Genomic DNA, 27,724 nt, shown 5'->3' with positions numbered 1-27,724 from the left:
AGAGCAAATTAGATGCTTATCTTGCTAGGATCCTATGACCCCAGCTGACTTCCTGCCCTTTGGGCAGGGGGCTGGACTCAATCTTCTGAGGTCTCTTCCAGCCCTAATGTCTATGAAATCTATGCCTGACTGCATCTACAGGAAAAGCTCTGTTACCTGGCATCCCCCAGGAATGGGGGAAGCTGGTTAATCAAATATGCTGGTTAATCAAATGTGCACCGTCTGGTGCACTCCCCAGCATCAGTGTGCCAGGGGACAGGGAGGGGACCCCATGCAGGCTGCTCTGCCCTGGGCCGTGGGCCGAAGAAGTGGCAAGAACTCTGCTCGTGGCAGTGGCGAAACCCGGAAGTGGTACTTCCAGTTTTGCTTTTGCCACATCCCCCCGATACCGGTTAATCAAGTTTTCCGGCTAATAAAGTGCCAGTTAACACAGCTTTTGCTGTACCTTGTTTTCAACATTGATTGAAGTCAGTATTCAGGTCACTGATTCATTGAGTAGATTTGAAAATTAACATTCCTCAACATGTCTAATCTCTGTTCAGGTGGCTGCACCCTGATAATGTTTGCAGAGTTTACTACTTCACACTTCTTTCACCATCACTGACTAATTACCTCTGAGCCCAGTCAAGACTCCTACTATTGGACTCACAGACTGGGAATCTTGCTTTCACATAAATATAATAAATCTTCAAGCAATATGTTTTATTCCATCCAGCATTCCTGTCTCTGTTGTGGAAAAAAACATTCTAATCATGACAGTATGACCACAGTATTTTATGTAAAAATGCGATGAAGTGCAAGATCATTTCTCCTAGTCAAAGAAGCGATGCAGCGGTCCAAGTGGTATATTTAATATCAAAACCGCATTGCAGGCACACACCATGAATGGTGCAATAGGTTAATTGAGAAGACTTTTTCTTTCCTCCTTTTTTTCCGTCTTGGTTGATGAAATACTCTGTTGTAAACAGCGTCTTTAAAATTCAGGGACACTCAAACATCGATCTTTTTCCTATGAGAGAAACAGAAAATGCAAATTCTTCTATTCCACAGGAAGGTTCAAGAAGGGATCACTGTCCAACACATTCCTTATCCTAGAAAATATAGACCTAGGCTACATCTACACATTCAGATTATCCAAGACAGCTCTCCCAGGTTTGTTTGTTTGTTACTGAGACGAAAACTGACCTGTACAGAAGTTTAGACCGAGAAGCAAAGAGCCTGGACTGCCAGCGGTCTCGGAGACCTTTGCAGGCTTTTTTGTACAGCAGTGTAGGCAGGGATAGGCAGGTAGGGGTCTGTGCCATGCACAAAAGCCCTCCAGTCTTTCCCTTCCCCTGTAAGACTGACACATACTCTACCTCCCCATGTCAGAGTGGGGGAGGAGAAAAAGCAAAGCACGCTGGGATTGTGGAGGCTGGCTCTGCATCTGCTGCCTATATACCAGTTATGTCTCCTGAGAGAGATTCCGTTAGAAGCCACTTCACTACATGGTTCCCACATTATTTTTCTCCCCAGCTGGCTGCTTTAACTCTAGGAGAAAAATGATGAACTTCTGTACACTCGTGGTTTCTCCAGAGCGAGCAGGGATTCTCCCTGGAGAACCAGAACAGCTGTCCAAGCCTCTAGTACATGCGTAGCCACTTGTATCATTGATTGCCTGAGTGCTAAGGGAGCTCAAGGAGGATACAGCTCCCTGTATTTGATTGTGTTGGTGCCTCCTTCTCACAATCAGGGTTCCAGACTCAGGCCTTAGGAGCTGCACCCTAGTTTTCTTCCAAAGTGCATCAGAACGTCATGTTCATGAATTCTGAGCTTTTTATAAGTGTTTTGCTGTCTTTGGTCTTCATTCCTGCCTCCAAAGTGTAAGATGGTAAGCTATAAAGAATACTTTCCACATGAAATAAGGATAAATAACTTAATTATATATACTCAGCATTAAACGTTTCAAATTATCTTCATAGCCCTTAATTGCCTCTCAGAAAAGTTAAGGATGAAGTATTGTTCCCTCAAAGATGATCAAAATGGATTTCAGATTGCCATAATACACTGTTAGTATAAATTAAAACTCATGCTACCAGACCGTGAGCTACTAAAACAGCCTCTTCTGCAAATTACGGAGCTGCCACTTAGTCTTTGCTGTGCGTGTTCACTAAGCATTATACTAGAGGTCAGGCTTCTGGAGCAGATGCTGTTCTTGGAAAATTTTCAGTACTTCAGTCAGTATTCAAATGAGACCTCGGTACCAATTTCCTTTAAATACGATATTGCTTGAGAGTCTCCACTAGTAGCATATGTACAGACAATTACTCAGAGAAGAGTGGGGGTTATAAAAGATTCGTTCAGGGCTGAGAGAGCAAAGAAGGGGTCCTGATCTCCAGCAGGAGGGGTATATTCAAAGCTTCATATTTAAGGGCTAGATATTTTCAGTCATAATCTGCAACAATCAGGAAACAGAGAGTTCAACCTGCTTCAGACTTCTCCCAATGCCCCACTCTAAAGGGGAAATAATAATGAATGCTACTTGCAGACATTTTAAAAATAAAACCCCAAAAATGGACTTTACCAGAAGCAGGATTGCATTCTTTCAGTCTGGCTCCATGGCATCTGTATAGAGCAGGTGCTTCAATGGGACTTTGTGCTGCTTTTATCTAGAGCTGATTCAATCAGCTATTAAATTAAAGCACCAAAAAGGCCCCACTAAAGCACTCGATCTATACAGATGTTGGGCAAGCTGGATGCAACTAACACATTGCCTCCACTGGGCATGCGCTGGGCTCGGCACAGGAATGTGGCAGGTTTAAAATAAAATGTCATTTGTTTGGGGGGTTTTTAACATTGAAAGCAGCTGAAATGAGTACCAGTGTATTGGCTGGTACATTGATTGAGGACATAAACAAGATCCCAGCCTCTTTCCTGTTCTTGCTCTTCCACCCTTCACCCAACTATGAAGAAAATGCGGGGGGGTGGGAATCACTGCAGAAGGTGCTCTCTGCAGTGTGCTGGGACTTGATCTAATGAAGCCAGACTCCTCTACAATCTCTACTGATGCCTTATGATTGAAATGGTTGCTGTAAGCCATGGTTGACATTTCACCAGTGACTAAAGACATGTCTAATTGTAACACACTAGAAATGTAGAAAGTTGCTATGTTAAGATAAAATATATCAAACTCCAAAGATTGTCATGTAATTTGTTAAATATTTTTTCTAAAGTGACTCTCCTAAATTTTGTGACATGGGTGAATAATTATAACAGTAGCTGAAATATGTGAAGTTAACAATGTTGACTATCAAAAGTTCCAGGCCATTAAAATCAGATAGCCAAAAACATTTTAAGTGACATTTTTCTTTGGCAATTTTCTGTTTCTCAGCCTTGTGGTTACAAATCTGTCCTTATCAAGGCCATTCTTGCTCACAGACTTGGCCTCGTAAGCCTAATATACACAATATCCCTTGGCAATAGTGTAGTATTAAATAGAAGACTCTTATAGCTATGGACACTTTCCAATTTGTCCACATCCTTTCTGTAGTGGGGGGCCCAAAACTGGACACAGTACTCCAGTTGTGGCCTCATCAGTTCTGAATAGAGGGGAATAATCACTTCTCTCCACCTGCTGGCAAAACTCTTACTAATGCAGCCCAGTATGCCATTATCCTTCTTTGCAACAAGGGTGCACTGCTGGCTCAGATTCAGCTTACTGTCCACTGTAACCCCCAAGTCCTTTTCTTCAGAGCTGCTGGTTAGTTAGTTGGTCCCCAGTCTACTTCCCTGCAACTTGGTGTCATCTGTAAACCTGCTGAGGGTGCACTCTGTGCCATCTTCCAGGTTATTGATGAAGATATTGAACAAAATTGGCTCCAAGACTGACCCTCTGGGGCACTCCACTGGATGTTGACTGCCAACTAGACATTGAGTCATTGATTACTACTCTCTGAGTCTGATGACCAAGCTAGTTCTCTGTCCAACTTACACTCCATTCATTTAACCCATATTTCCTTAGCTTGCTTGCAGGAATGTTGTGGGTGACCATAACAAAAGTCTTGCTAAAGTCAAGATACATCACATCTGCTGCTCTCCCTGCATCCACAGAGCTAGTCATGTCATCAGAGAAGGCAATCAGGTTGATTAGGCATGACATGAAAGGAGATAAAGATTTACAAAACTACCAGGGTGAAAGTGGTGGTGGTGGCTTACTTCTGTCCAGTAACCCAGTGTCTATAATGATGGCGGGAACTTTGAAATAGGAATGAAAATGCAGTATTGACTGATGGACCCTGAAAACTCCCAACACCCAAAAAACTGTCAGAGCCAGAGCTCTAAGGTCTTAAAAGCTCCCTACTGGAGTGCCAGTATTGGGAAATCGAGAGTCCTGGAAGCCAGTTGGCCCAGGATTCTGGAAGCCCAAGGGTGTCCAGCCTGGTGAAGCCTTGCCATATGGATTGCCCCAAAGCCAGGGACATTGGAAGCCCATTCAAGTACTTTCAGGCTCCAAGTCCTGACTCTGTGGCAATAGCCTAAGAGGTTCTGTGTAAACTTGGCATTATTGCTAGTTTCATTGCTAAATAATAGATGCTATTTAAGCAGTTCATATGATATCCCATAGTATTTTCAAAATGCATATTGGTCTGGAATTTCTGCCTCATGTAAAATTAAAAAAGAAATTAACTCTAGTTTGGTCCAAACCTAAATTAACAGATTTTTTTTCAGTTTTCAAATTCTGTATTTCTTCTGGTACTAGTTTCAGTCCTGCAATTGGCTTTGTGTAGGCTGAGCCGTGCACTTGCTTATTCTTTACTTATTTCAGTGGGGTCTGGGCAGGCAGAAAGATGCACATACGCAAACCTAATTCCAAACATATGGTTTCAGATTGAATTTGTAGTGAATGGGAGAGCCAGGGATAAGTTTGTTGCACTGAAATAAATTAATTCCATTAAGTTAATTTGATACAATTATGACAGATACTCACCAATTTGCATTTTGTGAGACATCTATCCCACTATCTAATTTTACTTCTAGGCTGGAAAAAGCAACTGCCCAAAAGAACAATTAACTACTGAATTCTTGGCAGGCTACACAGAACTGTAGGTGTGATTCAGCCGTTTCCCCTTCTAATCTTGAAATCCTTCTTAATTATAGATGCAATTGGGATTATAATTGTAAATCAATGGTTCATTATAATCCTATTATTGGAAGCACATTATTGCCTCTGTAGTAATTACTAATTAAACAGACTTAAGAACTACTTTGTCTTTGTATTGCCTTTGCTGAATGCCTTATTAATCATTGCCTCACCTCTCTTTTTGTTTATGTTGTTACTCTAATGATAAGATTTGTAATAGCGACATCCTTCTGTTTTGGACTACAGTCAAACTAACCAGCGGGAGGGATTTCTCTGCACCTAAATATGATATGGAAGTGTTTGTGTTCATGGTACAAGATGATGTTATTTAAAAAGATTGGCTGCACAGTCTGGCTGAGAAAAGACTAGATTAAAAGCACACTCAGTTCTGATGAATGATTAGCCATGCATCACAATATAGACAACAAAACTGAATGAATTCCCTCAGGATATATTAAATGTAGTTTACCAGAGTGTGATGCTACAAAAAGCCTGGAATGGTATTCTTGAGGGTCCGAAGAGTTTCAAGTGTCAGTGAATTGCTTTCATTACATAAATATATCAAGTTTATAATGGATGAAATCACACTCTGTATCATTCCCCGCTCTCACTTTTTGCAGCCTATTCAGTACTCACAAAGTCCACAAGATGGTGGTACGTCTTAGCTAGACATGTTCAGAAATATTTGGGTGGCTTGACCCAAACAACTTCTACAGTTCCCTCCAGCCATGGAAAACATACATAAGTTTAAGACGAGACCTAATAAGGGACTTGATTTCCTGCTACCCTGAGTTGGTGGGAAAAAGCCACTTTGCCACACTGGACTTAAGGGCTAAGGACAGACACTCAAAAAGCCCAAGGCTGAATCAATTCAGTCTTTTCAGGTTAGTCTAAAATGCAGAGATTTAACTGACTAACAAGTGAACAGACATTTCATTTTTGCAACCATATGCCTGAAGTGACTCAGGCCAGAGTGGGCAATAGAGCATGGCTCTCTGGCATGAAGCCAGCATGGGCTGTGTTTTCCTTTCCTTTTCCTGCTGCCCCTGAGGTCTCTGGAATTTGCAGTCCAGAATTGCAGCATCAGGACTCTTGAGGGCTGCTCATCACTTCCTCTTCCTGCTTCCAGGTGCCTCTGGGATTTGTAGTCCAGAGTTATAGCCAGCAGTAACTTTAGCAGGGCAGCTCCGTACTTGGGGGAAGGGAGGGTTAACTCTCCCCTCCCTGGCCCCAGATCCCAGCTGGGGTTTGCTGGGGGTGGGGCAGGCAGTCCTTACCCTCCCTCTGCCCCCCAACCCTTCTCTGCTGGAGCAGACAGCCCAGCCCAGCCCGAGGCTGGAAAGTATGCTGGGATTCATAGATTGTAAGGCTGAAAGGGACCTTGAAAGATCATTGGGTCCAGCCCCCTGCACCAAGTAGGAAAGATAACTGGGGATCAAGTGACCCCAGCAAGCTGACCATCCAGTCTCTGCTTGAAGATTTCCAGGGTAAGTGCACCACCTCTGGAGGGAGTTTATTCCACAGTTTGGACACCCTGACTGTGAAAAAGTTTTTCCTAATGTTGAGCCTGAATCGGTCTTCCAGGAGTTTGTGGCAATTTCTCCTGGTTTTCCCACTCAGGTGCTCTGGTGAACAGTTGCTCACCGAGCCCTTGATGTAGTCCCCTAGTGCAGTGGTAAGTCGCTACCAGGTCTCCTCTCAGGCTTCTTTTTTTCATGCTGAAGAATCCCAGATCTGTCAGCCTTTCCTCGTATGGCTTGCCACATAAGACTCTGATCATACGGGCGGCTCTTCTTTGGACTCTCTCAAGCTTGTCCACATCCTTGTTAAAGTGCGATGCCCAGAACTAGATGCAGTACTCCAGCTGCGGTCCCACCAGTGCTGAGCAGAGTGGAAGTATCGCCTCCTTGGTTTCACCCGAGATGCATTGATTCATACGTGCTAGAGTATCATTTGCCCTACTGGCTACAGCATTGCACTGCTGGCTCATATTCTTACTGTGGTCTGTTATTACCCCCAGGACCCTTTCATTTGTGGTGCTAGTCAGTTTGGTGCTGCCAAGCCTGTAGGTGTGTTGGGGGTTGCTCATCCCAAGGCGGAGCCCTTTACATTTCTCAACTTTGAACTTCATCGGATTCCGATCCGCCCAACTTGCTAGCCTGTGTAGGTCCACCTGTATCTGTAGCCTATCTTCAAGTGTGACCAATGCTTTCCCTTAACTGGGGGACTGTAATTTAACTTGAACCAGGAAGGGGTCTGGGACAGAAGTTTTATAAACTGCTTTGACCCAAATGAGTTAAGTTTGATACTACATTTAACCAGGTTATCTTAAACCAGTTTTGGCCATTTTGAAAGTGGTTTATGTGCACTGAACTTCTGTTCTGTTACAGGTTTAAACTAGTTTCTGATGACTTAAACCAGTTTGTGTGTAGCTTCTGTCCTTAGCCAAGCCCTCCCGTCCCCCGCCCCCAGTTGCCAGAGTTCTGGCCCTTATTAGCTCTGGTCATGGTGGAAGTGGCACAGCCTAAGCTATACTGGAGTCCAAGCCCTTCCAATATAGTTAGCTGGTGGAGGGGATGCAGCAACAGCTCCCCCAGAGAAAGCCCCTCCCTCCCTACACCCCCCCCCACCCTTAAGTTGGCTCAAGACCCACCAATGAGCCATGGTAGATTTACTCTTCAAATTGAGGGATTGGCACTGCCGCCACTGACTGGCAACATGCAATTGCCTAATCTGTGGTGTATGATAAAGAGAGAAATGTCATTAACCCATTGTGACCATTGTTGTTTGCCTTTCCTATCTCATAGTAATATTTACATATGTCCTTGATATTGCTATTGGGCGTAGTCTGAATGAATAACAAGAGCTGGCTCTTAAGCAGGATAATGCATTTTACAAAGGAGGAATTGGTATCATCACCTCCACTTCTTCAGATGGAAAATCTGTGACAAAAGATGAAGTGACTTGTCTACTGTGGAGCCAAGAATAGAAGCAAAGTCTTCCAAATCTCATTGCACTGCTTTAGCTGGTTGGTCCAACTCATGGTAGTGAAGTTCCTAGGTATTTAGATGTAAGTGTGTTCTTTAGTTTCTTTAGGATCTTTGCAGTCTTAGATTGGGGTTTTGGTGATCTGAGTTCTTTTCCCTTATTACCCTTGGTTCATCATGACAGCACACATTTTTCGATTTTCTTTACCTCAGTTTACACACTTGATAAATGGACATAGCACGTTATGAAATGTTTTACAAAAAAAGTCCCAGTGGTGGTGGTACTTTGGGATAATGAATTATCTTTATACATTATTAGAACCTCTGTGGATGCTAGTGAATACATAGCCTAGGTTAAAGAAAGTACATAATCAAGTTGAATATCTGGAAGAATATATTTTGTTAAGGTTTTTGAAATTCTGCTTTAAGATGGTAAGGATAAGAATCAGCATTATTAGTTTTTCCTCATAATCTAAAAAAAAAATCTTTTAAAAATCTCTCCAGATTCTACTTAAGTCTGTCTCAACCAGCTACTAAAGCTTTTCCTGTTTAGGCAAATTAATAATGGAACAATTTTCAAAAATCAATTTCTAATAAAATAGAATGGTATCTCTCTAAGTGAAGGACTTGCTGTGCACATCTGCTCTTTTGTTAACCATTAACACCAAGTAATAGTTTTGCCATGATATTGAACTCTCTAAAGAAAGTTATTACTGTAGCAGGTAATAGGAGGCTAGAAACCCTAAAAATCCATTTAAAGTGAATCAGAACCCTTGCAGAGATGAAGTTAGAGAGAGAACTATGTGCACTTTTTCATACATCTTTTTATAACGTGTTTTCTCCATTACAATTGAAAATTTAAGTGTGCCTGTAAAGTGTGTAAAATGAACTTTGTAAGCATTTCAGCTTGTAACGTATCCATTCAATTAGTGTGTTAGGAAGAGTGGTTCCCTTGCAAAGAGAATTAGTCTCTCTTTGATCATTATTCACTTTATAATTGTTTAACATCTGGAGAGAAAGGCCAGGGACTAGAGTGTTTATTGCTTGTACCATGTTCAGGATACAGAAGCTCAATCAATGCACTTAATTGGGTCTCATATTTCCACAGTTGTCACATTGAATGTCTACCATTATGCAAGCCAGACATGTGAGAGCATTTGAGTTTTGGTGACTAGATCCACACCACGGCTAGCCCTCATACATCACATGAAAAGCAATATGAGCTCAATGCATCCATCACTCAAAGAGAAACCTCTACAATTAACATTTTACAAATTTAAAAAAACGATGCCAGGGTCTTTATTAGTGACAGTTAGGATGTGATGTCCTGTTGGTTCAGTACTTCGTGTTTTCAAAATCTTGAAGTATTTTAGCCCCTTCACAAGGATGAAATTCACTTTACCTATATAGAAGCAGAAGATTAGGTTCCATATACATTCACAGGGATTTGGAAAGGCAGCCCACAAGATAAGACAGGGCAGTCTAGTACAATCTCCTCATTTCCTCCTCAAGGTGTTGAGGCTACCTGAGCCATGGAATCAGTACCTCATTTAATGCAAACCCATTTCTGGATCGATTTAGGTTGAAGTGGGGCTGAATGGCCCATACCCAGACAGGCATGAGGTACAGAGGAATCCAAGCGAGAGGATGTTTGTTTAATCCCTTTTCCATAGACAGCACAGGAACATATGGTACTACAGCCTGTGCCTTCTTCCCCGTATCTGCTGACATAGACTATGTCACTGACTAAAAATTAAAAAAAAAAAAAAGGAAGAGCATTGCCTCTCATTTTTCACATGCATGCACAGAGATTCTGCTATCACATGTGTAAGTGAGCCGTTTTGTTTAGAGTAACCAGTATTAACCTAACTTGCACTATTATCATAGGGTCTTTTCTGAGTAATCCATCGCATAGCACATAGCGAAACTACTCTTTAGTTCATGATGATTAATATGATGTCAGTGGCTAATATAGTTAGAGCCATTCATGATTCAGTTATGGATGAAGTCCGTGACTGTGCACACAGTACTGAAATGTACCTGATTCTGCAGAGCCACCTTTGTCCCAGCTGACTCCGATTGGACCTCCATTTCAGTGTAGTAAGCTAAGGAGTTGGCTGTTGAATAACATTTCTCCTCCAATGTGGGTAGTTCCACACTTTAAACTTGGATTTACTTGAATGCATGTAATATGAGAAACCTAATCTAAGCTAAAATAGTGACAGTGATTTGAGGTGTGACTCACAACCTAATGTTGTCTAACCTGAGCAAAATTTTAAAGATCATTTGGCAAAGCTTCTTAATAAGCTTGAATCAGAATAGATACTATGCCATCAAGGTTTGAATGGATGAATTCTAAAATACACAGTGTAAAATTATAAAAATGAACTTGGCTCTGAGAGAAAATGGGAAAGAGAAAAAGCCAAAAGAGTACATCATACCTAACAGCATAGAGTATGGCAAAACCCTTCTAAGAAAGATAATAATGAAGATGATGATACCTTTGATATACATTTTTAAAAATGGATACATATACATCTGAATTCAATTGTTAAGCCTCTCTATTTTTCCCATTACCTTTATATAAAAGTGTGTAGTGTAAATTTGAGTAATCAGAGAAAAGGAGAGGTTCCATATGCCTGGAATGACCACATGCATAGCAATCAGCAAAGCAGCATGAACTGATCGTGTCTGAAACTTATCCAGGCCGATATCACCAAAGTACAAATAGTAGAAATAAAAGGGTTATACCAAATCAAAATGAAATACTTAGAAAATATAAAGACAAACTGTATGCCAATAAAGACATCCATGAAACATGAACATGGTAAAAAAAACAAAACAAAAATACTGTGCAAAGGAGAACTCTGCACTATCAATAGAGTTCAATTTTAGTGGGATACTACTATGAAACATTAGGAAAGATGTCTCTAATGCAATGGTGCCAACCTTTGTCCCCAGCAGGCTGAATTGGCAGTGTCCAGTCTGTCTGTGGGCTGGATCCAGCTTGTGTTCCCAATCTGGTACCCAGGCAGCCATGGTGGGCAGCATCTGGCCCTGTGGAGGGGCGTGGGGGGAAGGCCAATGCAATGTGACTCTACGGGGGAAAGAGGGTAGGCCAAATGGAAGGGAAGGAGGTATAGTCCAGCACTGTTGGGGAAGGGAGCTTAGCTTGACTCCAACCTGCTGTACAGGTATTGGGGTTTGAGGACTTGGCAGGCAGCATAGATGTATTAATGGCTATCATTCCCCTGCCACATAGTTTCTGAACCCACGGGGAGCATCATGGGCCATATGCAATAACTTGATGGGCTGTATTTGGCCCATGGGCTGAAGGTTGAGCACCCTACTCTAATGCATGACATATTTTACATTTGCTTTTCTCTTTGGGGCTTGGAAGTATAAAGTGGCTTCAATCCTCATGCAGGTCTGTCTGTTGCCATTGAATATTGTGCACACAGATCAAGGAGTGCACATGCCTCTGAGGTGAACATCCCTTCTCATGAAGGTGTATGGCTTCTCAATCTATAATTACTTATCTCAGCATAGACAGCATCTAACATCTTTAAATACTGACAAAATTAAATGTGGATAAATCAAAAATAGATCAAGAAAGTTCAGCTGTCCTAAACACATTCATCATTTAACTACTACATTTCTTCTACTTCACAAATAACAGTTTTAATAACAACCATAGCATATTAGGATATAACCAATGGATTCATCATTAACTTATGTTTGCTTGGTAACCAGCGTTGCCAGTATGTTCTTGGTGTGAATAAGAGGCTATCTGAAATAAATGGTGCACTCCATACTTAATCATGAAACCATTTCTTCCAATTTGCGTGAGATACTTAGCGGTATTGAAATCCTTATCAAAATCAATGGAAGTACTCTTGGTGATACTAGGCACTCTGCTCTTTAATTTGAGTTTACATAATCTAGCCCACAAGTAAGATCTCAGAACTTTCCCCGTCTTTTCAATTATAATGTAAATCTCAGTGAACGTTGCTTATATGTAGACTTCCAGCATGGTTTGTCTAAGTCAACAAGAAAATAATAGTGGTAGTTCCAGGAAAAGAAAGGGAGAAGGAGGGTATGGTCAGATGTAACAGTTGAAGCACTATAAATGCAGCTGCACTTTGAAGCATTTGAAAAATGAAGTGCTTTACTGTGGACAGAGAAGCAGTCCTGCAATGTGCTACCCTCACACCGCTCCAGCTTAAGTACCTCAAAATCCCTTTGGCTGCATGCAGTGGTATGTTCTGAGCCCAGGCCATGACAAGAGGGTTCTGGGTCCTGTGGCTCCATTCCCCCATACTGTGCTCTCCTTCCGAACCAGGAGTTCCCAAAACCATGATACAGGAGGTCTTGTGTTGGAATGAGGAGATCACTCTTCTTCCTCCCCCCTCTCCCCCCCACCACAACCAGGGCTAGGGAAAGAAGTTACTCATAAACTGGTTTAAGTGATCGGAAAGTGGTTTACACCTGTAAGTGAACACAAGTTCAACTCATATAAACAGTTTTGGCTATTTTGAAACTGATTTAAGATAAACCTGGTTGAATGTATCAGACTTAACTGATTTGGGTCAAACCAGTTTATGCAACTTCTGTCCCAGACCCCTTCTTGGTTTAAGTTAAACCAGAGCCTCCCAGCATGCTCTGCAGCCCTGGGCTGGCCTGTGCTGTACTGTCTTCTCCAGACAGCAGAGTTGGCCCTGCCCTTCTGCTCTCTACCCAGAGCAGGGTCAGGGCATGGCCAGACACTGCCTGGCATGGCCCCATGAGGCACTTACTCCCCACCTCCCTTCCCTCTCCCACTGGGTAACCACAGCCAGGGTCTGCCTGGCCAGGATGTAGCAGCGCCTCTTTCCCCCCCACCTCACCCCCTCCATAGCCTGAAGCAAACAGGGCGTGGGAGGGGGATTTAATCTCCTCTCTCTCCCCTGTCCTACCAGCAGCCTTGGTCCACTTTACCAGGGTGAAGCAGCCCCTGTGAGCCATTTCTCCCCTCCCCTCTCCAGTAGCAGGGGAAGGAGGGTGGCCAGCTGGCATAGCTCTGCCATCCACATGCCTTGCCAGTGGCTGGGACTGTGGGGCTGAGCTGACCTGCAGGTGCTGCTGAGTGGATGTGGAGTGGCCAGCCTGGGCCAGTCCATTGGGGCCAGGCCCTTCCCAGCAGCCTGGGGCTGCCGGGGCTGTTCAGGCAGATTGCTCCCAGCTCCCTGCACCCAGGCCAGGCGGGGCTGTCATGGAGCCTCAGCTGGGAAGGGCCCTTCCCAGGGGCTGTGGCTCTGTGACAGCCCAACCCAGTGGTGGGAGCTGGCAGGGTAATGGGCTGCCTAGGCAGCTCAGAGGTGCTGATGGGCCCTGGGGCCCGGTGAGCTGTTTTGCCCCCCTCACTTCCAGCTGCTGCTGCTGTAGCCACTGCTGTTGCCACCCCTGTCCCCTACCTCTGCCCCACCACACTGCTCTGGGTGGGCAGATGGGAAGCTTCAGCCTGGCATCTTCTGCTCAAGGCATGGAGCTCTGTCTCCAGCTCTGGCTCCCTTCCACCCACTGCACCCATCCACAGGAGCAGCTGGAGGGGATTGAAGGCAGCTAGAACTGGAGCCAGAGCTCCATGCCCTGGGCAGAAGCCACTGGACTGACGCTTCCCATCCTCCCACCCAGAGTGGTGTGGCATGGTGCAGCAAGGGCAGGGGTAGGGGCCATGGCAACAGCACTGGTCGTGGCAGCTGGAGGTGAGGGAGGCAGAACAGCCTGCCTGGCCCTGGCCAGCCTGCAGCTTGTGAAGCAGCCAGAGCCACCCCATAGGGCATGGGGGTGTGGCAGTGGCTGCGATGGATGGCTGCTGGGCTCGGGGCCTGCCAGTGCCTCCTAGGCTGGGCTGTCACAGAGCTGCAGCCTCTGGAAAGGGCCTCCATGACAGCCCTGCCGAACTTGGGCAAGGGGAGCTGGGAGTAATCTGGCTGCACAGCCCTCGTGCAGCCCCCATGGCCCCAGCCCAAGCGGCAGCATGCTGGGAAGGACCCAGCCCCTGTGACCCAACCCGTTTGGCCCCTCCACATCTGCTCAGCAGTACCCACGGGGCAGCTCAGCTCAACCCAGCTCTGCACCCCCAGCCCTAGGCAGATAGCAGGTCCATGCCAGCTGGCTCTGGCCAGGCCCCCCACTGCCTGAGCAGGAGCAGGGGGAAAAGTGTCTGCTGCCAAAGGGAGGGGAGGGCTGCTGTAGCACCCCTGAATTCTGGCCTGAGCCACTGCAGGCATGTGCCTGCATTTCTGAAATCAAAAGTGAACTTGCAAATTGGTTAAATCTTTGCAGGGTAGAATAACCTGCAAAGATTGAATCAGTTCAGGCTCTGGCCTTTTGAATATCTGTCCCTAGCCTGGGAGCACAGACACAAAGAGGTGTGGAGACTGGGTGCTGGAGAGTAGGAAGCGCTGCGTTCGCCTCCATGGCTGGGGAGAGGGAGAAGAATGCAGTAGGACTTTAGAGGACTCAGCAAGAGTCTGTCATGCTCCACAGAGTGCACAGACATAGAAAGAGCTTGGAAGAACTCAGTGTTTCCGCAGCGACTATTTTTGAAATATTTCAAAGGGTAAGTGCATCTGTCCACTCACCCTTTGAAGCATTTCAAAGGACTTATGTTTCAGTGTTACATGTGTCCACAGAGGCATAGCAAACTTCAGTGCCCTAGTCAGAACAGGAGGGTGGGGGCAAAGAGGCTTACCTTCCCTGGTGCTCTTTGCACTCAGCGGCAGCTCCTGTGGCTATAATAGCATGTACCTATGTTGTTGCATCTGAGGAACAGACTCAGCAGGGGCACCAGAATGTCCTTGCCCCCCCCACCCCGGAGTCTTTGCTGTGGTGTAGCCCAGCACTGCCGAGCCATAGAAGCCAGGCAGCCCTGCATCCCAAAGTGTATGTGGGGGAGGGCTTGAACTAAATAGTGCCCTTCCCTGGGATTTTTGTTACATTTCCTAGAGGGGTGTGGGAAAATGAGCAAGGCACCAGGGACAGCCCCAGGGAAGCCATGCTATGGGCCTGGTGTATGCCAGAGAGTGAAGGGCTGCCTTGCTTCTATGGCTGGGCAACAGTGGGCTATGCCTGCCATAGCCAAAGCTCCCAGGCTGTGGGTGGGGATGGGTACAATTCTTATGCCACCTCTTAAGTCAGTATCCAGGGTGAGTGCCCCTCTCATCCCTCTCCAGTTATGCTGGTTAATTGCACAATTACCTTGAGACCAGCTATATGTGCAAAGCAGCTATCACACCAAAAAAAGCTATAAAGTTAGTCCTCAAAAATGTGTACTTACTTTATAGCTGCCTAATTTGCATGTTTAGCAGGGTCTCCCCTGTGGCTGAGAGCCCGTAGCTGTAGGCTCCTAGCTGAGGAGTGCACCTTGAGAACCAGGGCTGTTAGTCCTACAACTGCTGGGGACTCTCAGCCCCAGCAGCTATGGACTCTGGGTCCTGGCAACGCCCCACAGCTGTTGGGACCCAAATCCCACAGTGGTGGATGCTGGGTCCCCACAGCGTGCGTCCCAGTTCTGGGACCCAACTTTTGTCCTACCAGCTACAATTTCCCAGCCCCAGGTGTGCATGAAGCCCCTGGGGCAGGCAGATTGTTGCTGCAGCAATCTCCCAGCCCCAGGGGTACATGAACCTGCCCCAGGGTATTCACGCCCCACTAAGTCTGGGTATTCATGCCCCACAGTGTTTTCATGCCCCACACGTGTCTTCCAGCTAAGGGGACTCCCAGCCATAAAAGCTTGCTCCTTGCTGGTGCAGGGGGAGCTTGGGATCAGGTGTGACTGGATCTAATGTCACACCTCCTGCCATACACGTGTGGCCTGGCAGAAGACACAATTGTGTGACTCGTGCATTACATCCCCTTGTGCCTTTACCTGCCTGTGTAGAGGGGGCCTAAAAGGCCTGAAGCTTGGATATATTTAGCTCATGTAACTACTTGATTCAAGCACACAGTATGTACCTCGGGATCAGGTAATTGTTTTGCCAAGTGGGGACTGATATATTTAAAGCAAATAATTTCTAAATATTATCTACAGACCCACTGATTTATAGTGGTCTTCACATGGAGTTGTACTCATTTGCTAATGGACTTAATATTCCAGAAGTTTCTCCTGAATATCCAGAATTTGATTTGGGGCGGGGGGAGAAAAAACCCAAAATAACTCAGCATTTTTAAATGAAATATTGGATGTATTACTGTTGGACTCTTAGCTGGTATATGTTGTTGGGCTTCATGGAGCTAACGATCACTTATACCAGCTGAGGATTTGGACCAACAGCCATCTTAAATTAAAGATGGGTGAACTTCTCCACTGTTATAGCAAGAGCACTTGATGAAATTTAGTACCATCTTTCAACTTCTGAGTTGCCATTAATTTAACATAGCATTGCACATAGCAATTAAAGTCAGACCTATCTTTTGTCTGAGATAAGAAAGGCCATTTAAGATGATATTTTTTCTCCAATTCAATTATCTGAGCAAATTGCTCTGGGCAATTATAACTGCAATGATGTAAGGAACAATATTTTAAAAGATGTTTAGAAGTCATCTTAATGGTACACCCTGGAACAAATCCAAATTGAGCCATTTAAATAATTTCAATTATCTTTTTTTCCTAGACTTTCCTGTGCAGTATTGCTTGAGTGGGAGGGCTTTTTAATGAAAGTTTTAATTGGATGACATGGGAAGGGGCTATAACTTTGCACATTAGTACTGTTTCATTTTGGCTGTGTTTTGAATTACATTCTGTACGCACATCTAGAGAACACAGTTCAAATAAACCTGAATGATTAAATTAAATATGCATTTCTTAAGTCTCAGGGAGAGTGTTTCAAGCAAGAATTTTTAGATCAGATTTTAATACATGAATTAGTCTTTATAGACCACAAGAGTAATGGGTCTATCAATTCACAAAATATAAAAAATTAAGGTAGATGTAATTAAGTAAACAGAAATTTTTAGTCCATCCAGTGCATCATAATGAAATGATGTTGTCCCATATGCTTAATCTGTATATTTTATGCTACCAATCTACTGAGCAATTTGTCTCAGTCTATTCAATTCTTAGAAATTGTTCTTTGTAGACCTGGAAATTTCAATGTCACATATATTTTAAACGTGGAAAGGACTTTTAAATCAGGCTGTCCAAGCATATTAATTTTGCTCAAATTAAAGGATTTGTGGGTATGGTAGGGTATGCATGTGAACCCCCATGCATGCCCCCCCCCCAGAGGTAGTTGGTGCTCGTCCCCACCCCCGGCCCGCAACAGCTCAGATCCTGTGCGCCCTGAGTCACCTCTCTGCCATCGTCAACAGTACACAGTCCCAACCCTGCCCTGCGCCCACCCCGGACTCACCCCTACCAGAGCGGATCAGTGGGAACCCAGGTACAGCTCCACCCTGGCCTGCCCTGCACCTGCTCCTCACCACCATGGTGCATCATGGGGCATTCTGCCATCCTTGGGCATGCAGCAAGGCTGGGGCAAAAGGTGGAGTGCTTTCCCCAGCCCATGCTGAGCAACAGCTTCTGTCCCACACTGCTGCTGCTGAGCTTAGAGCAGGGGCAGGGCACGTGGGGTTTAGGCTGTGCAGTGCAGATCCCCGCCAGTCCCGCAGAGCTGGGGCCAGTACTGGTGGCAGCTGGAAGGAGCTGCCTAGAAAGGCAGTCCAGCCACGGAGCTGCCCGAGCCCCGCTGCATCCCCAGGTGGTGGTAGGATGTGCCATGGCTGGACTGTGCCTGGGCCAGGCGGGACCAAGGGTCCTGCTGCGGACCGTATTTTGACCATCCCTGATTTTGGGGGATGATTACTTGGATCAGCTCATCTCGTATTTTGTTGTGTGTATATTATATTGTTCGCTTTACTTTTAATGCTTTTTATAATTATTCATTAAGAATGTTCTTCCCTACTCTCCTCCTTCCCTATCCTGCTCCCCAGTTTGATGTCTGACAAGTCTGCCCTAGTCTCCCTAGCCTAGTTATACCTCTATTAGACCCACATTTCTCAGCGAATGAGTCTGTAGGTTTGCAGCTTACAATATTGATACTTTCACTGCATGTTGTTTTCAGGAAAAGTGTTGCTTTCTCTGCATGTGTATTCCATACTTTGAATGAAAACTTGCTAAAGCCAATAGAGAAGTTGCAATGGGCTTCAGATCAAACTTGCATTCCTATAGATCAGAATAATAAAATAGTTTGTAATAAAATATCAAATTGTTCTCGTCCCAAAAGAACATAGATGAAATTTTGACTCCATTATAGTTGATGCCAATCCCATTAATTACAATAAGGCAAGAAATGTGCTTATTAAACCTATTTTAATAAACAAAAATACATTGTGGAAGTAGAGAACCTTCTAACTACATGCCACATGTTAGAGTTTATATGGTGGTAATAAGGTGATATTGACATATCATATTTTAAAGGTTTAAAAAAGGAATTTACCATTCTTTATTCAGTTAATATATATTATACTAATATAAGCACAATGTATCTGGTTTTGTTTTATTTATTTTTTTTCTTTTTTATTATTATTAGCCTCTCCATGGGTAGTTAAAAGTCGATCTCAAAACAACAAGATAGACCTCTATGATGTTCGCAGAAGACCATGGTAAGTTTCCTGTAGAGAAGAGAAGCATATGAAGTTGTTAGCTTTCTGTATGTTCTGTGAAAACACAAGGGAAAAATGAAAATATGAATTAAACTGTGCACAAAATCCTGTTCTGAAAAGTAACTGTTGAGAATAGAAATCTTCATTTTAATATATTTTTCTTGTCTTTATAAACTCGATTTCACTTTCTGGGGAGGTAGCATTTGTACAGGACCATACTGCTTTACAAGAAGGCCTTGTCTTTATGAGAAATGGAATGGAATGAAAGCAAGACAATTAGACACTTCCATTGAAGGCAACAAACCAAGTCTGAACTAGGATGATCAGACTACATTATTTTTTGTCTTAAATTGCTTTCAACTGAACTATTGTCTTCTCTTAAATTATTTATATAGTCCTGAGTAGTCAATACAAGAATCAGCAAAATTTCCACTGCAATAGAAGTTCTCTAAAAATGCTCTTATTTAACACTGATACTCTCTATTTTTCCCATTAGGTCATAGTGCATAATGCTTATGCATTTGTACTAGCTGAATATATTATTCTCCTGAGGGACTGATGGAATAATTCACCTGTCATCAGAATATCTTTAGCTCTCAAATTCTATTCACCTTTTTTAGTAATTGACATATGAAAATGGTGATTTTCTTTTTTACATCCTACCTCCAGGCCTGCCTTTTGCTATTGAATCTTGCTTTATCCAGGTGAAGAAATAATAAGAGGAAAAAATGTCATGGTATAAGAGTTTCCTATCCAGATAGAATAGGGAATAAAAGGATTTCTTTGGTCCAGCTAGACATAGGTTTAGAGGTTAGTAGTTCTTTAGATCAAGTGTTGGGCTAACATTTTCAAATCCTTACCTTTTGTTCTCCTGTAATTTATTTATTTTAGGTACATCCAAGGAGCTGCATCCCCCAAAGACATGCTTATTTTAGTCGATGCGTAAGTACTAAAAGACTGGATATGTGGAGGGATAAGAAGCATTTGTCACCTTTTGAACAAAGGCTGTGTTGAAGGAGAGCTGAATTTAGAAGCTAAGAAAAAGCCCGTCTTGAAAGACACATGAATTGGTGTCAAAAAAATGTTTTCAATTTTACGTGTTTTTTAATCAATTTGATATTATTATAATTTCAACGTGTCAATCGCTTAAGCAAACAGTTTAATATTTCATAGGTGAATATCTGTGTTGTAAAACAGCAAAGAAATGACTGAAAGGAACTGGATTTGTTATAATGAGGGAGGAGGGCTTATGTAGTTTTGTAACGTATTCCAGCTCTTTATGATCTCTGTGCTACTAAAAAGCTTTCAGTCTACCCTCATGAAAGTTGACAATATGTTCATTCCTAATCTGTCAAAATAGATATTTCAATGTAAAAATATAGTCTAGTTATTTTAGACCAGTTTTTGACTGCAGAGGCAAATTAAAAGACCAGAGGAGTTGACATTTAATCAAAACAGGCATATTTTAGAATATATAGCTTTGTATATTTTTCTTTATTGGTCTGTTATTCAAATTGAGCTGTTTACAGTGATATTAATGAATACAGGTGTAAAAATGGCATGACAGATTTACATTCCCCATTCCCCATTGTATAGTCTAAATCAATGCCTGTTTGGTATTTTACTACAATTTATTCCACACAGTATGAAGCCTAAAGGAAGGAATTCTTAAAAAAATATATCTCTCTGTGCTCATGTCAAGACATCCTTTGTTAAGCTAATGCCAAGGGGCTAAAAGACCCGCTGAGCTTGATGCATCTCACAGATTGCTTTGTACTGGAAAAAAATAAAAAATCTATTCATTGGTTTTTGCACTCAGTGGGAGAGATTGCATTGGATGCTTTTAAACTCAGCCAAATACTTCTATATCAGAAATGTGTTTAAACAGCATTTGCAATTCCCGCAATTTGAGCTTTGCCCTAAAGCAAACAAGGTGCCCTTTTAGATCCCTGAAAATTTAAAGCACTAAATGAATGCCAGAGAGTAGAAGAATATTTAAGGAACACATAACTTGAATGTGATTAAACTCTTAAAGCAAAGATGAAATGAAAATGAGAAGTCAGTTCAATCAGTAGGACTCTTGTGCTAAAAAGGTTCCTTCTGAGCCACAAAGTTACAGCATTGGGTTCTATGTTTGGAACATTTTCTTTTCGTAACAATTGCTGCTATTACAGAGTAGTAAGATCTGGGCCTGAGTAAGTATTTCAAGAGCAATCTTCAATATAAAAGCACAAAATATGGGAACAGGTTTATATGATCAAGTTCCTTTGTATATTTTCAGTGTGTCTAATCAAATTAATTAAATCTGATATTTGTTTTTGTGGTTGTCTGCTATACAGGAGTGGGAGTGTTAGCGGACTGACACTGAAACTGATCCGAACCTCCGTCATTGAGATGCTAGAAACTTTATCTGATGATGACTTTGTGAATGTAGTTTCAGTGAGTATCAATTCTTTCAGTAACTAGCACTGGCAGGCTACCTGCAACATATTTGGAGACTGAACTGTATCTTAGGCGTGGACCCACGGCGATACCAAACTGCCAAATCTGATATAAAGTATTTTATATTGTACAAACATAATTAAATAAATGAAAAACAATGAAGCATTCATATACATGGATTTGAAATTAGGAGTTGGTTGCAATCACAGCACCATTAATTTACCATGGTCTAAACGAAGCTATTTACCCTGTAATAATTTCTTGGTCTTTATTAAAAATATTTTTTTTCTTCTGTAAATGCTGATTCCACTGAGATCAGTGGTAATTAGCAGCCTTTATAGTGCAATATATGAGAGAGTCTCCCTGGAGATAGAACACTAATACAAGAATAAGAGGATAGCTTCTTCACTGCCCTTCACATAGTGTAGTCATGTACACTCGCACATAATGGGCTGAACTGCCTGTTGGTGTATAGTTACATGAAGTTAATTAGTTATTGGTCTGGAAAAGGGGTGAATAGTGAGGTGTCAGTATTTGCTTTAACTAAAATAATGTCATATTTAAGACTGGAGAAGGCTACACTGAGACCTAATCATGCAAAGTGAATAGACAGCTAGTCAGAAGAAGAAATAAAGAGTTCATAAATACAAAATTAATACACTTTGGACTGAACATAATTGGAATTATTTGCATATTACACTAACTACATCCATTCAGGAAAAGGACTTGGGTCATTTTGGAAAGCTCAGTCAAGACCTCTGCCTATTGTGCAGCAGCGTTCAGACAAGCAGAATATATTAGGATGCATAAGGAATGGCATGGAGAATAAAAGAAAAAATATCTAGAAAAAAGAGAAAATATTTATGCCATTTATACCCCTACATCAAATGGGCATTATGTGTATTCATTAAGCATGCTGCATGCCTTTCTCTTAAAAAAATAACAAAACAAAAAAACCCACCCCACTTCCCTAAAACCCAGAAACATTTATTCTTATCTTTGACGTTTTCCTAATGCTATAGATTCAGGGAATATTAGACTTCAGAATAGGCAGGGTTTATTTGAATTAGCACTGATTTTCTAGGGGTTTAATAAGGCAGGTTCAGAATGAAGTGAAGGGGAAATAGATAATTTTGTTTTTAAAAGGTAGTGTGTGTGTGGAGGCGGGTGTTCTTAATTTCCACTCTGAAACCTTGAATACCATAGCTTAGCCTGGAGCATTTTCTTTTTTAATGTCTGAATTATAAAGCTTTGAATATAGAGATTTAGAACGGAAACACTGTCAGATCCGTAACACCAAGAGACAGTATGTGTGGTGAGTAACTCTGCGATGATTTTGGAGACAATTTTCAACTTCTACTGATGTGCTGTAACCAGCCTGCAGGAAGAAAGTCCTCAAATGACACTGTCAAAAATCTCTTTGAACACCATTTACTGTTTCATCTTTTAGCTGTCAGTCTAGTTAGACCTCTCTTGTAGTAGTAGAGAAGGAGCCTTTAATGGAAGTGGCATTTCCTGTCTTCAAATTTTTAATAGTGGATAAAGTCTTCTTTGGTCTGAGCTACAGTGAGGAAGGGGAAAACACACTGTGAGCTCCGTTGTTTGTTGAAACACAAGAAGCTTTTCAATAATAAAATAGGAATGCATGGCTTAGTGAATTGACATCCGTCCTGAAGTCTCATTTACTTAAGAGAAAAGAGATGCTTAGCTGATAGAAATCACTTAGTTAGTAATGGTAACTTTGAGTTTATAGCATCGTATACTGTTTAAGGATCTGGCTTCCCAAGAATCACTTTTTCTTATAGTTGATTAGATATTCTCTGACAAGCACTTTTAGAGTCTCGCTGGTCTAAGAGCTCCAGATTATGCAGGTGCATTAAAGGTAGCTTATCCTTGATTCGCTCTGTCTGGCAGACTGGAAAGCAAGCCTTTCTGTAATTGTTCAGTTGGTTTTAGGCAAAGCTGATTTAGGAGAAAGTGAACAGAGAGACTAAAATGATTCTTTTCCTCATTGCTTTGCAATATATCTGAGGAGGGGGCTGTACAGGTACTTGCAGCTCAGCCTGAAAAATATGTGGTAAAGTTTCTCCAATAAAGTTTCTCACAACCTCTCTAGAGTAAGAAACGTTATGATTTCTTATGTTTCCTGCCTGGCCGTGATAGAAAACTACTTCAAGTTCTCTGTTGACCTGGGCCACTTACTGTATTGTGTTTCAGCCATAAGCTAATAAAAAGGAATAGCAAATGCATTTGGCATGTACAGCTTGTGAGGATCTCAAAGTCTGACTTGTGCTTGTGTGACTCATTACTTAAGTAATTTTGAATGACAAACACGCTTCACTGTGAATAGCGTTCTCATCCATAAGCGTACAAAACCTTAACTGCACCTGACACTCCCAGAATGCCTCCGGAAGCATGTATGTATACATTAGCTTTCATATACAAAATGAGATTCATGTTGTCTGTTTTTTTCCATGAACTTTATAAAATATAAAGTAGCTAATTGTTCCTACTGTGGATAAAAACCTTTAGAATACTTAGAAGTGAAACCTTCTCATCTTACTCAAGTGACCTAGGTAAGCAGGATTCAGCACTGCATGAAAATGCAGACTGCTTCAAAGGGGATTCAAAACCTTTTGAATGCTTATACTGTAAATTGTGGAGTTGAGTTGTAACCCACTCTATTTGAGCATGCTTTTTTGGCACTAACTGTTTAGTGCTTTTGTGGCAATGTTAGTGTTAACTTTAGTTCATTTTTTAAGTCAAAGATGTGTTTGTCCCGAAGCATTCACCCTGGGGGCAGGCAAGTCCCACAGGTATGTCCATAACAGAACCTGGCAGCAATAACCATTTTTACATAATCCAGTTTAGGTCATTTGATGGGGTGGTACATTTTAGTGTTTTAAAATATTACTGGCAGGATATTGTATCTAACTTGTGTTTTTAAACATTTCAAATTCTATTTTGACTTGAAATTATGAGGAAAGATTAGGGTGTCAGTTATGACTTCTTTATGTGACAAGAGAACGGGATATATGTGCTATGGTGTTTCAAATGATTTCACTGCTGTAAGGCTTTCTTTAGGTTATGGAATTAGAAAAATAAAGTAACCTTGAGACATTTTGTTTTAGGGGTTTTTTTACTTGCTTAATTTTGTTTAATGTATTTATAACCCAACCAAATCCCCAAGGTCAAATCAAGCACCAGCAGCAACATATCATGTAAAGGAGAGATTATAATTACATGCTTAACCATAAAGTTTGGTTTATATATAAGCATTCTTTGTATGCAGCTCACTCAATGCAAAATTAACAATAACTATGCTGGTTTTTATTATTTGATTTTACTTTTTTAAAAAAACTCTCAGCACTCAAATTCTTTATTTTGAGTGAAACAAAAGATAAAACTACCAAAATATTGAAAAAATAGCACACATTGTTTTAAATTGCATACGAGATTTCAGTGCAGGGAAAACTCTTAGCATACATGAAGCCTCAAACTAATTTTCTGTTAAGTATTGAATTAATCACTTTTTCTCTTAAAGTCCTTTTATTTCTCTCTAATCCTACTGTGACTTAATTCTTTTGATTTTATGCTTGGCAAATGAAATGATTCTGATGTGAATGAATGCTGCTATGCTTATGAAAGGCCATCTTCAGCATAGTGATAACAAGGTTAAAAATCTTGTATCATCTCTCCAAAATACAAAAAAAAAATGTTTTAATGCAAAAAATCATGTAATGTAATTTCATGTAATGATCCCTAGTATTTCTTCAGAATATTTTGTCTTGAAACATCCTGCATATCAAACATTGTTGGCTAATAATGATAATAATATTAAAAAATATCTAAGTGGTAGCACTTTTAATTTGACACAATATTAGCATATAAACTTTAGTAATTGTAGATTACCTTAATTTCTTCTTTCCCTTCTGAATACCTTCACCAAGAAAACAAGTGTTTTGTGCCCTGATACATGTAATAACCTCAGCAACGTTTAGTAATAAGGTGTTGTTTTAAACACAGTGCTGTTCAACAACTAACCTCAGCCACTACGCTGTCCCCTAAAACCCATATGTGTAGTGATTTGTGCCTGCACCTGAAAGACTGGAATGTAAAATCACGTCAGTCATTTCTGTGAAATGATAGTATGATTTAATCAAGCATGCCAGAAATCCTGGGGAACAACAAGCTTAAAAGTGAATGTGCTAAACTATTTCAGCCCTACGTGTTTAACATAGCCCTTGCATTCATTTTCAGGGACAAAGGGCTGTACAGGCTATTTAAGCCATGTATAGTCTGCCAGGGGTTGATATGTCATAATTCCCTCTGGGATTTGCATTTCTGCTATCTGAAGTGTGGTCCTTTGTTACAGAAAAGCTACCTGCTGTTAGAAAGAGCTTAAATGTATGAGTAATACAGCTGTTTTCCCACTAATCCAGTTATATGCTTTGATAGCAGTAAGTGGTAGATGATAGGGGCAGCAATTCAATCCCAGCATGCTATGATTTAGCGACTTGGTTTCAGATGTTGACACAGAGTGTAATTTGTTTATGATTGTGGGTAGGCTGAGGTTTCTGGAGAAATGTATTTCAAGTTCAGATCTGTAGGTGAAAAAAAGGCACTGAAGAAAAACACTAACTGGTAGCAGCTGATACATTAGAGGCCAGAAGCTGTAGGGCTACTTAGAATCACTTAACCTTTTAAAAATTCAGCCCTATATTGACTGTTTAGAAACCAGAAATTAAATAGTCTGCATGTGTTAGGGATAATAGACTCATACTCTGGGAGATTTTAAAAGCACATATCTGGTGATTGTGCTGATCCTGAATGTGGTTTGGAGATATGCAGGAGGCAGATTCTAGGGGGAATTAATACTGAACCATACATCAGCCAAACAGGTTATTGGTTGGGATCACCACTGAGTGCCAAAGATGTTAGACCTCAGCTCCCACTGACTTTTAATTGAAGTTTGACAATTTCTTTTGATCCTTTTGAAAATTCCCATCATAGTGTCTTCGGAGGAAGGAGGAATAGGTAATGTGCTATAAAGAGTGATGCTCTGGAGCTGCTAGAGATTATGATTTTGAAAAAAAAAAATGGTCAGAACTCCCCCCCCCCCAACTTCCCTCCAGAGAAACAGATTTGCATGGTCTGAAGCACTTTTTAAAGGGCGTTTGAATACTCCAGCTTTTTCTGCCCCAGACTTGAAATTTTCCTTTAAATATATTGGTTTCTGTTTAAAAATGACATTTCCTTTTGAAAATACTTTCATATCATGTTAAAAATGTTTTTAAAAAGTAAGAAAAATGACACCTGAAATGAGCCTGTAATTTTGAAACAAAGAAAAGAGGTGGTTCTCAAAGTAAAAAAGAGGAAATGGAGGAAGTTTCTGGAGAGATGCAGACAGGATGTGTAGAGAGAGCATTCAGGAGGAAAGGTTTAAGAATGGGTCATGGAAACACAATTCCATGAGCAGCCATGCAGGCGAGAAGTCAGTGGACCATATTCAGACCCTAAGCACCAGCTTAGGGTCTAAAAGGAATGAATGAATCTTCATTTAACTGAATTCTAAATAGCATTGCAAGTCCTCTTGTACCAAATACAAATTGCACACAAAAGCTGCTCCCTGGGATGAAACTGATAATTCAGACCTCATCCAGTGCCTATTTCCCATTTACTTTAATAAGTGCTGGATCTGGTGTTGGATCAGAGCCTTTATATTTACCTTAGGAGGTATAAATAACAGAAAATTAAATACACTAATTCCATTGCAGCACAGGGGCATTTCTTTGTTGTTCACCACATGCTCAATGTTTTTAGAAACATTTAAACTGCTAGATGCATCTTCTGTAGGCTTTTTAATATTCAAATGTCCTTATTTTCCCATTTTAATGTATCAAAAGTCTCAAAATGTATCTGTTCTGTTGGATCATTTGGTTTTTAACAATTACCTGCAGAACCAATCTGGAAATTGTATGTATAGCTATGAAACACAGACACACACAGGTGTGTCTCTATATACACATATAACATGTATAGATGTATTAGGTATATTAAAATAAATAAAATACATATATACCTAGGTATATGCAGTACATACATACATTAAATATATGTATACACATATAGCATGCATTTGTGTATATATATGCATATGTATTTAATACTTCGTGTGTGTATATGTGTATACACACACACATATATTAAATATATTTACATACCATATTTACTTGAATACAAGACAAGGTGTTTCTCTCCCAATTAATATGGGGAAAAAAGCCCTTCATCTTAATTCACATACAAGAAGCCTCATTAAATGCATTGTCTATCATTAAACTACCGCCAAAAACAGCATGTGCTCATTAGTAGGAACCAACTATGAAGTTGTTAAAATGCAGCCAACATAGCTATAAAACCTGTGGGCCATATTGGATAAGCATACTATTGGGAACCCTTTTTTTTTTTTTTTTCCCCTGGTCCGGGTGTTCCCTCCATGGGGAGCTGGCAATACCAGGACAGCACTGGG

The 27,724-nt window shown here is 41.5% G+C and overlaps 1 protein-coding gene across 6 annotated transcripts in view; it reads left to right on the top strand.

Moving 5' to 3' along the window:
• Positions 1–27,724, top strand: part of CACNA2D1 (calcium voltage-gated channel auxiliary subunit alpha2delta 1) — a 558,706-nt gene that overhangs the window by 368,915 nt on the left and 162,067 nt on the right. For all 6 annotated transcript variants that reach the window (XM_019543648.1, XM_019543647.1, XM_019543646.1 and 3 more), the window contains exons 7-9: positions 18,681–18,753; positions 19,645–19,695; positions 21,093–21,192. In XM_019543648.1, coding sequence (XP_019399193.1) covers positions 18,681–18,753; positions 19,645–19,695; positions 21,093–21,192 — 224 coding nt within the window. The remainder of the gene's footprint in view (positions 1–18,680; positions 18,754–19,644; positions 19,696–21,092; positions 21,193–27,724) is intronic.

This window comes from Crocodylus porosus, unplaced genomic scaffold, assembly GCF_001723895.1.
Source record: "Crocodylus porosus isolate Cpor-Errol unplaced genomic scaffold, CroPor_comp1, whole genome shotgun sequence".
In the NCBI taxonomy this organism is placed as follows: Eukaryota; Metazoa; Chordata; order Crocodylia; family Crocodylidae; genus Crocodylus; species Crocodylus porosus.
The sequence above is the reverse complement of the archived record's forward strand: the minus strand, read 5'-3'. Positions and strand labels throughout refer to the sequence as shown.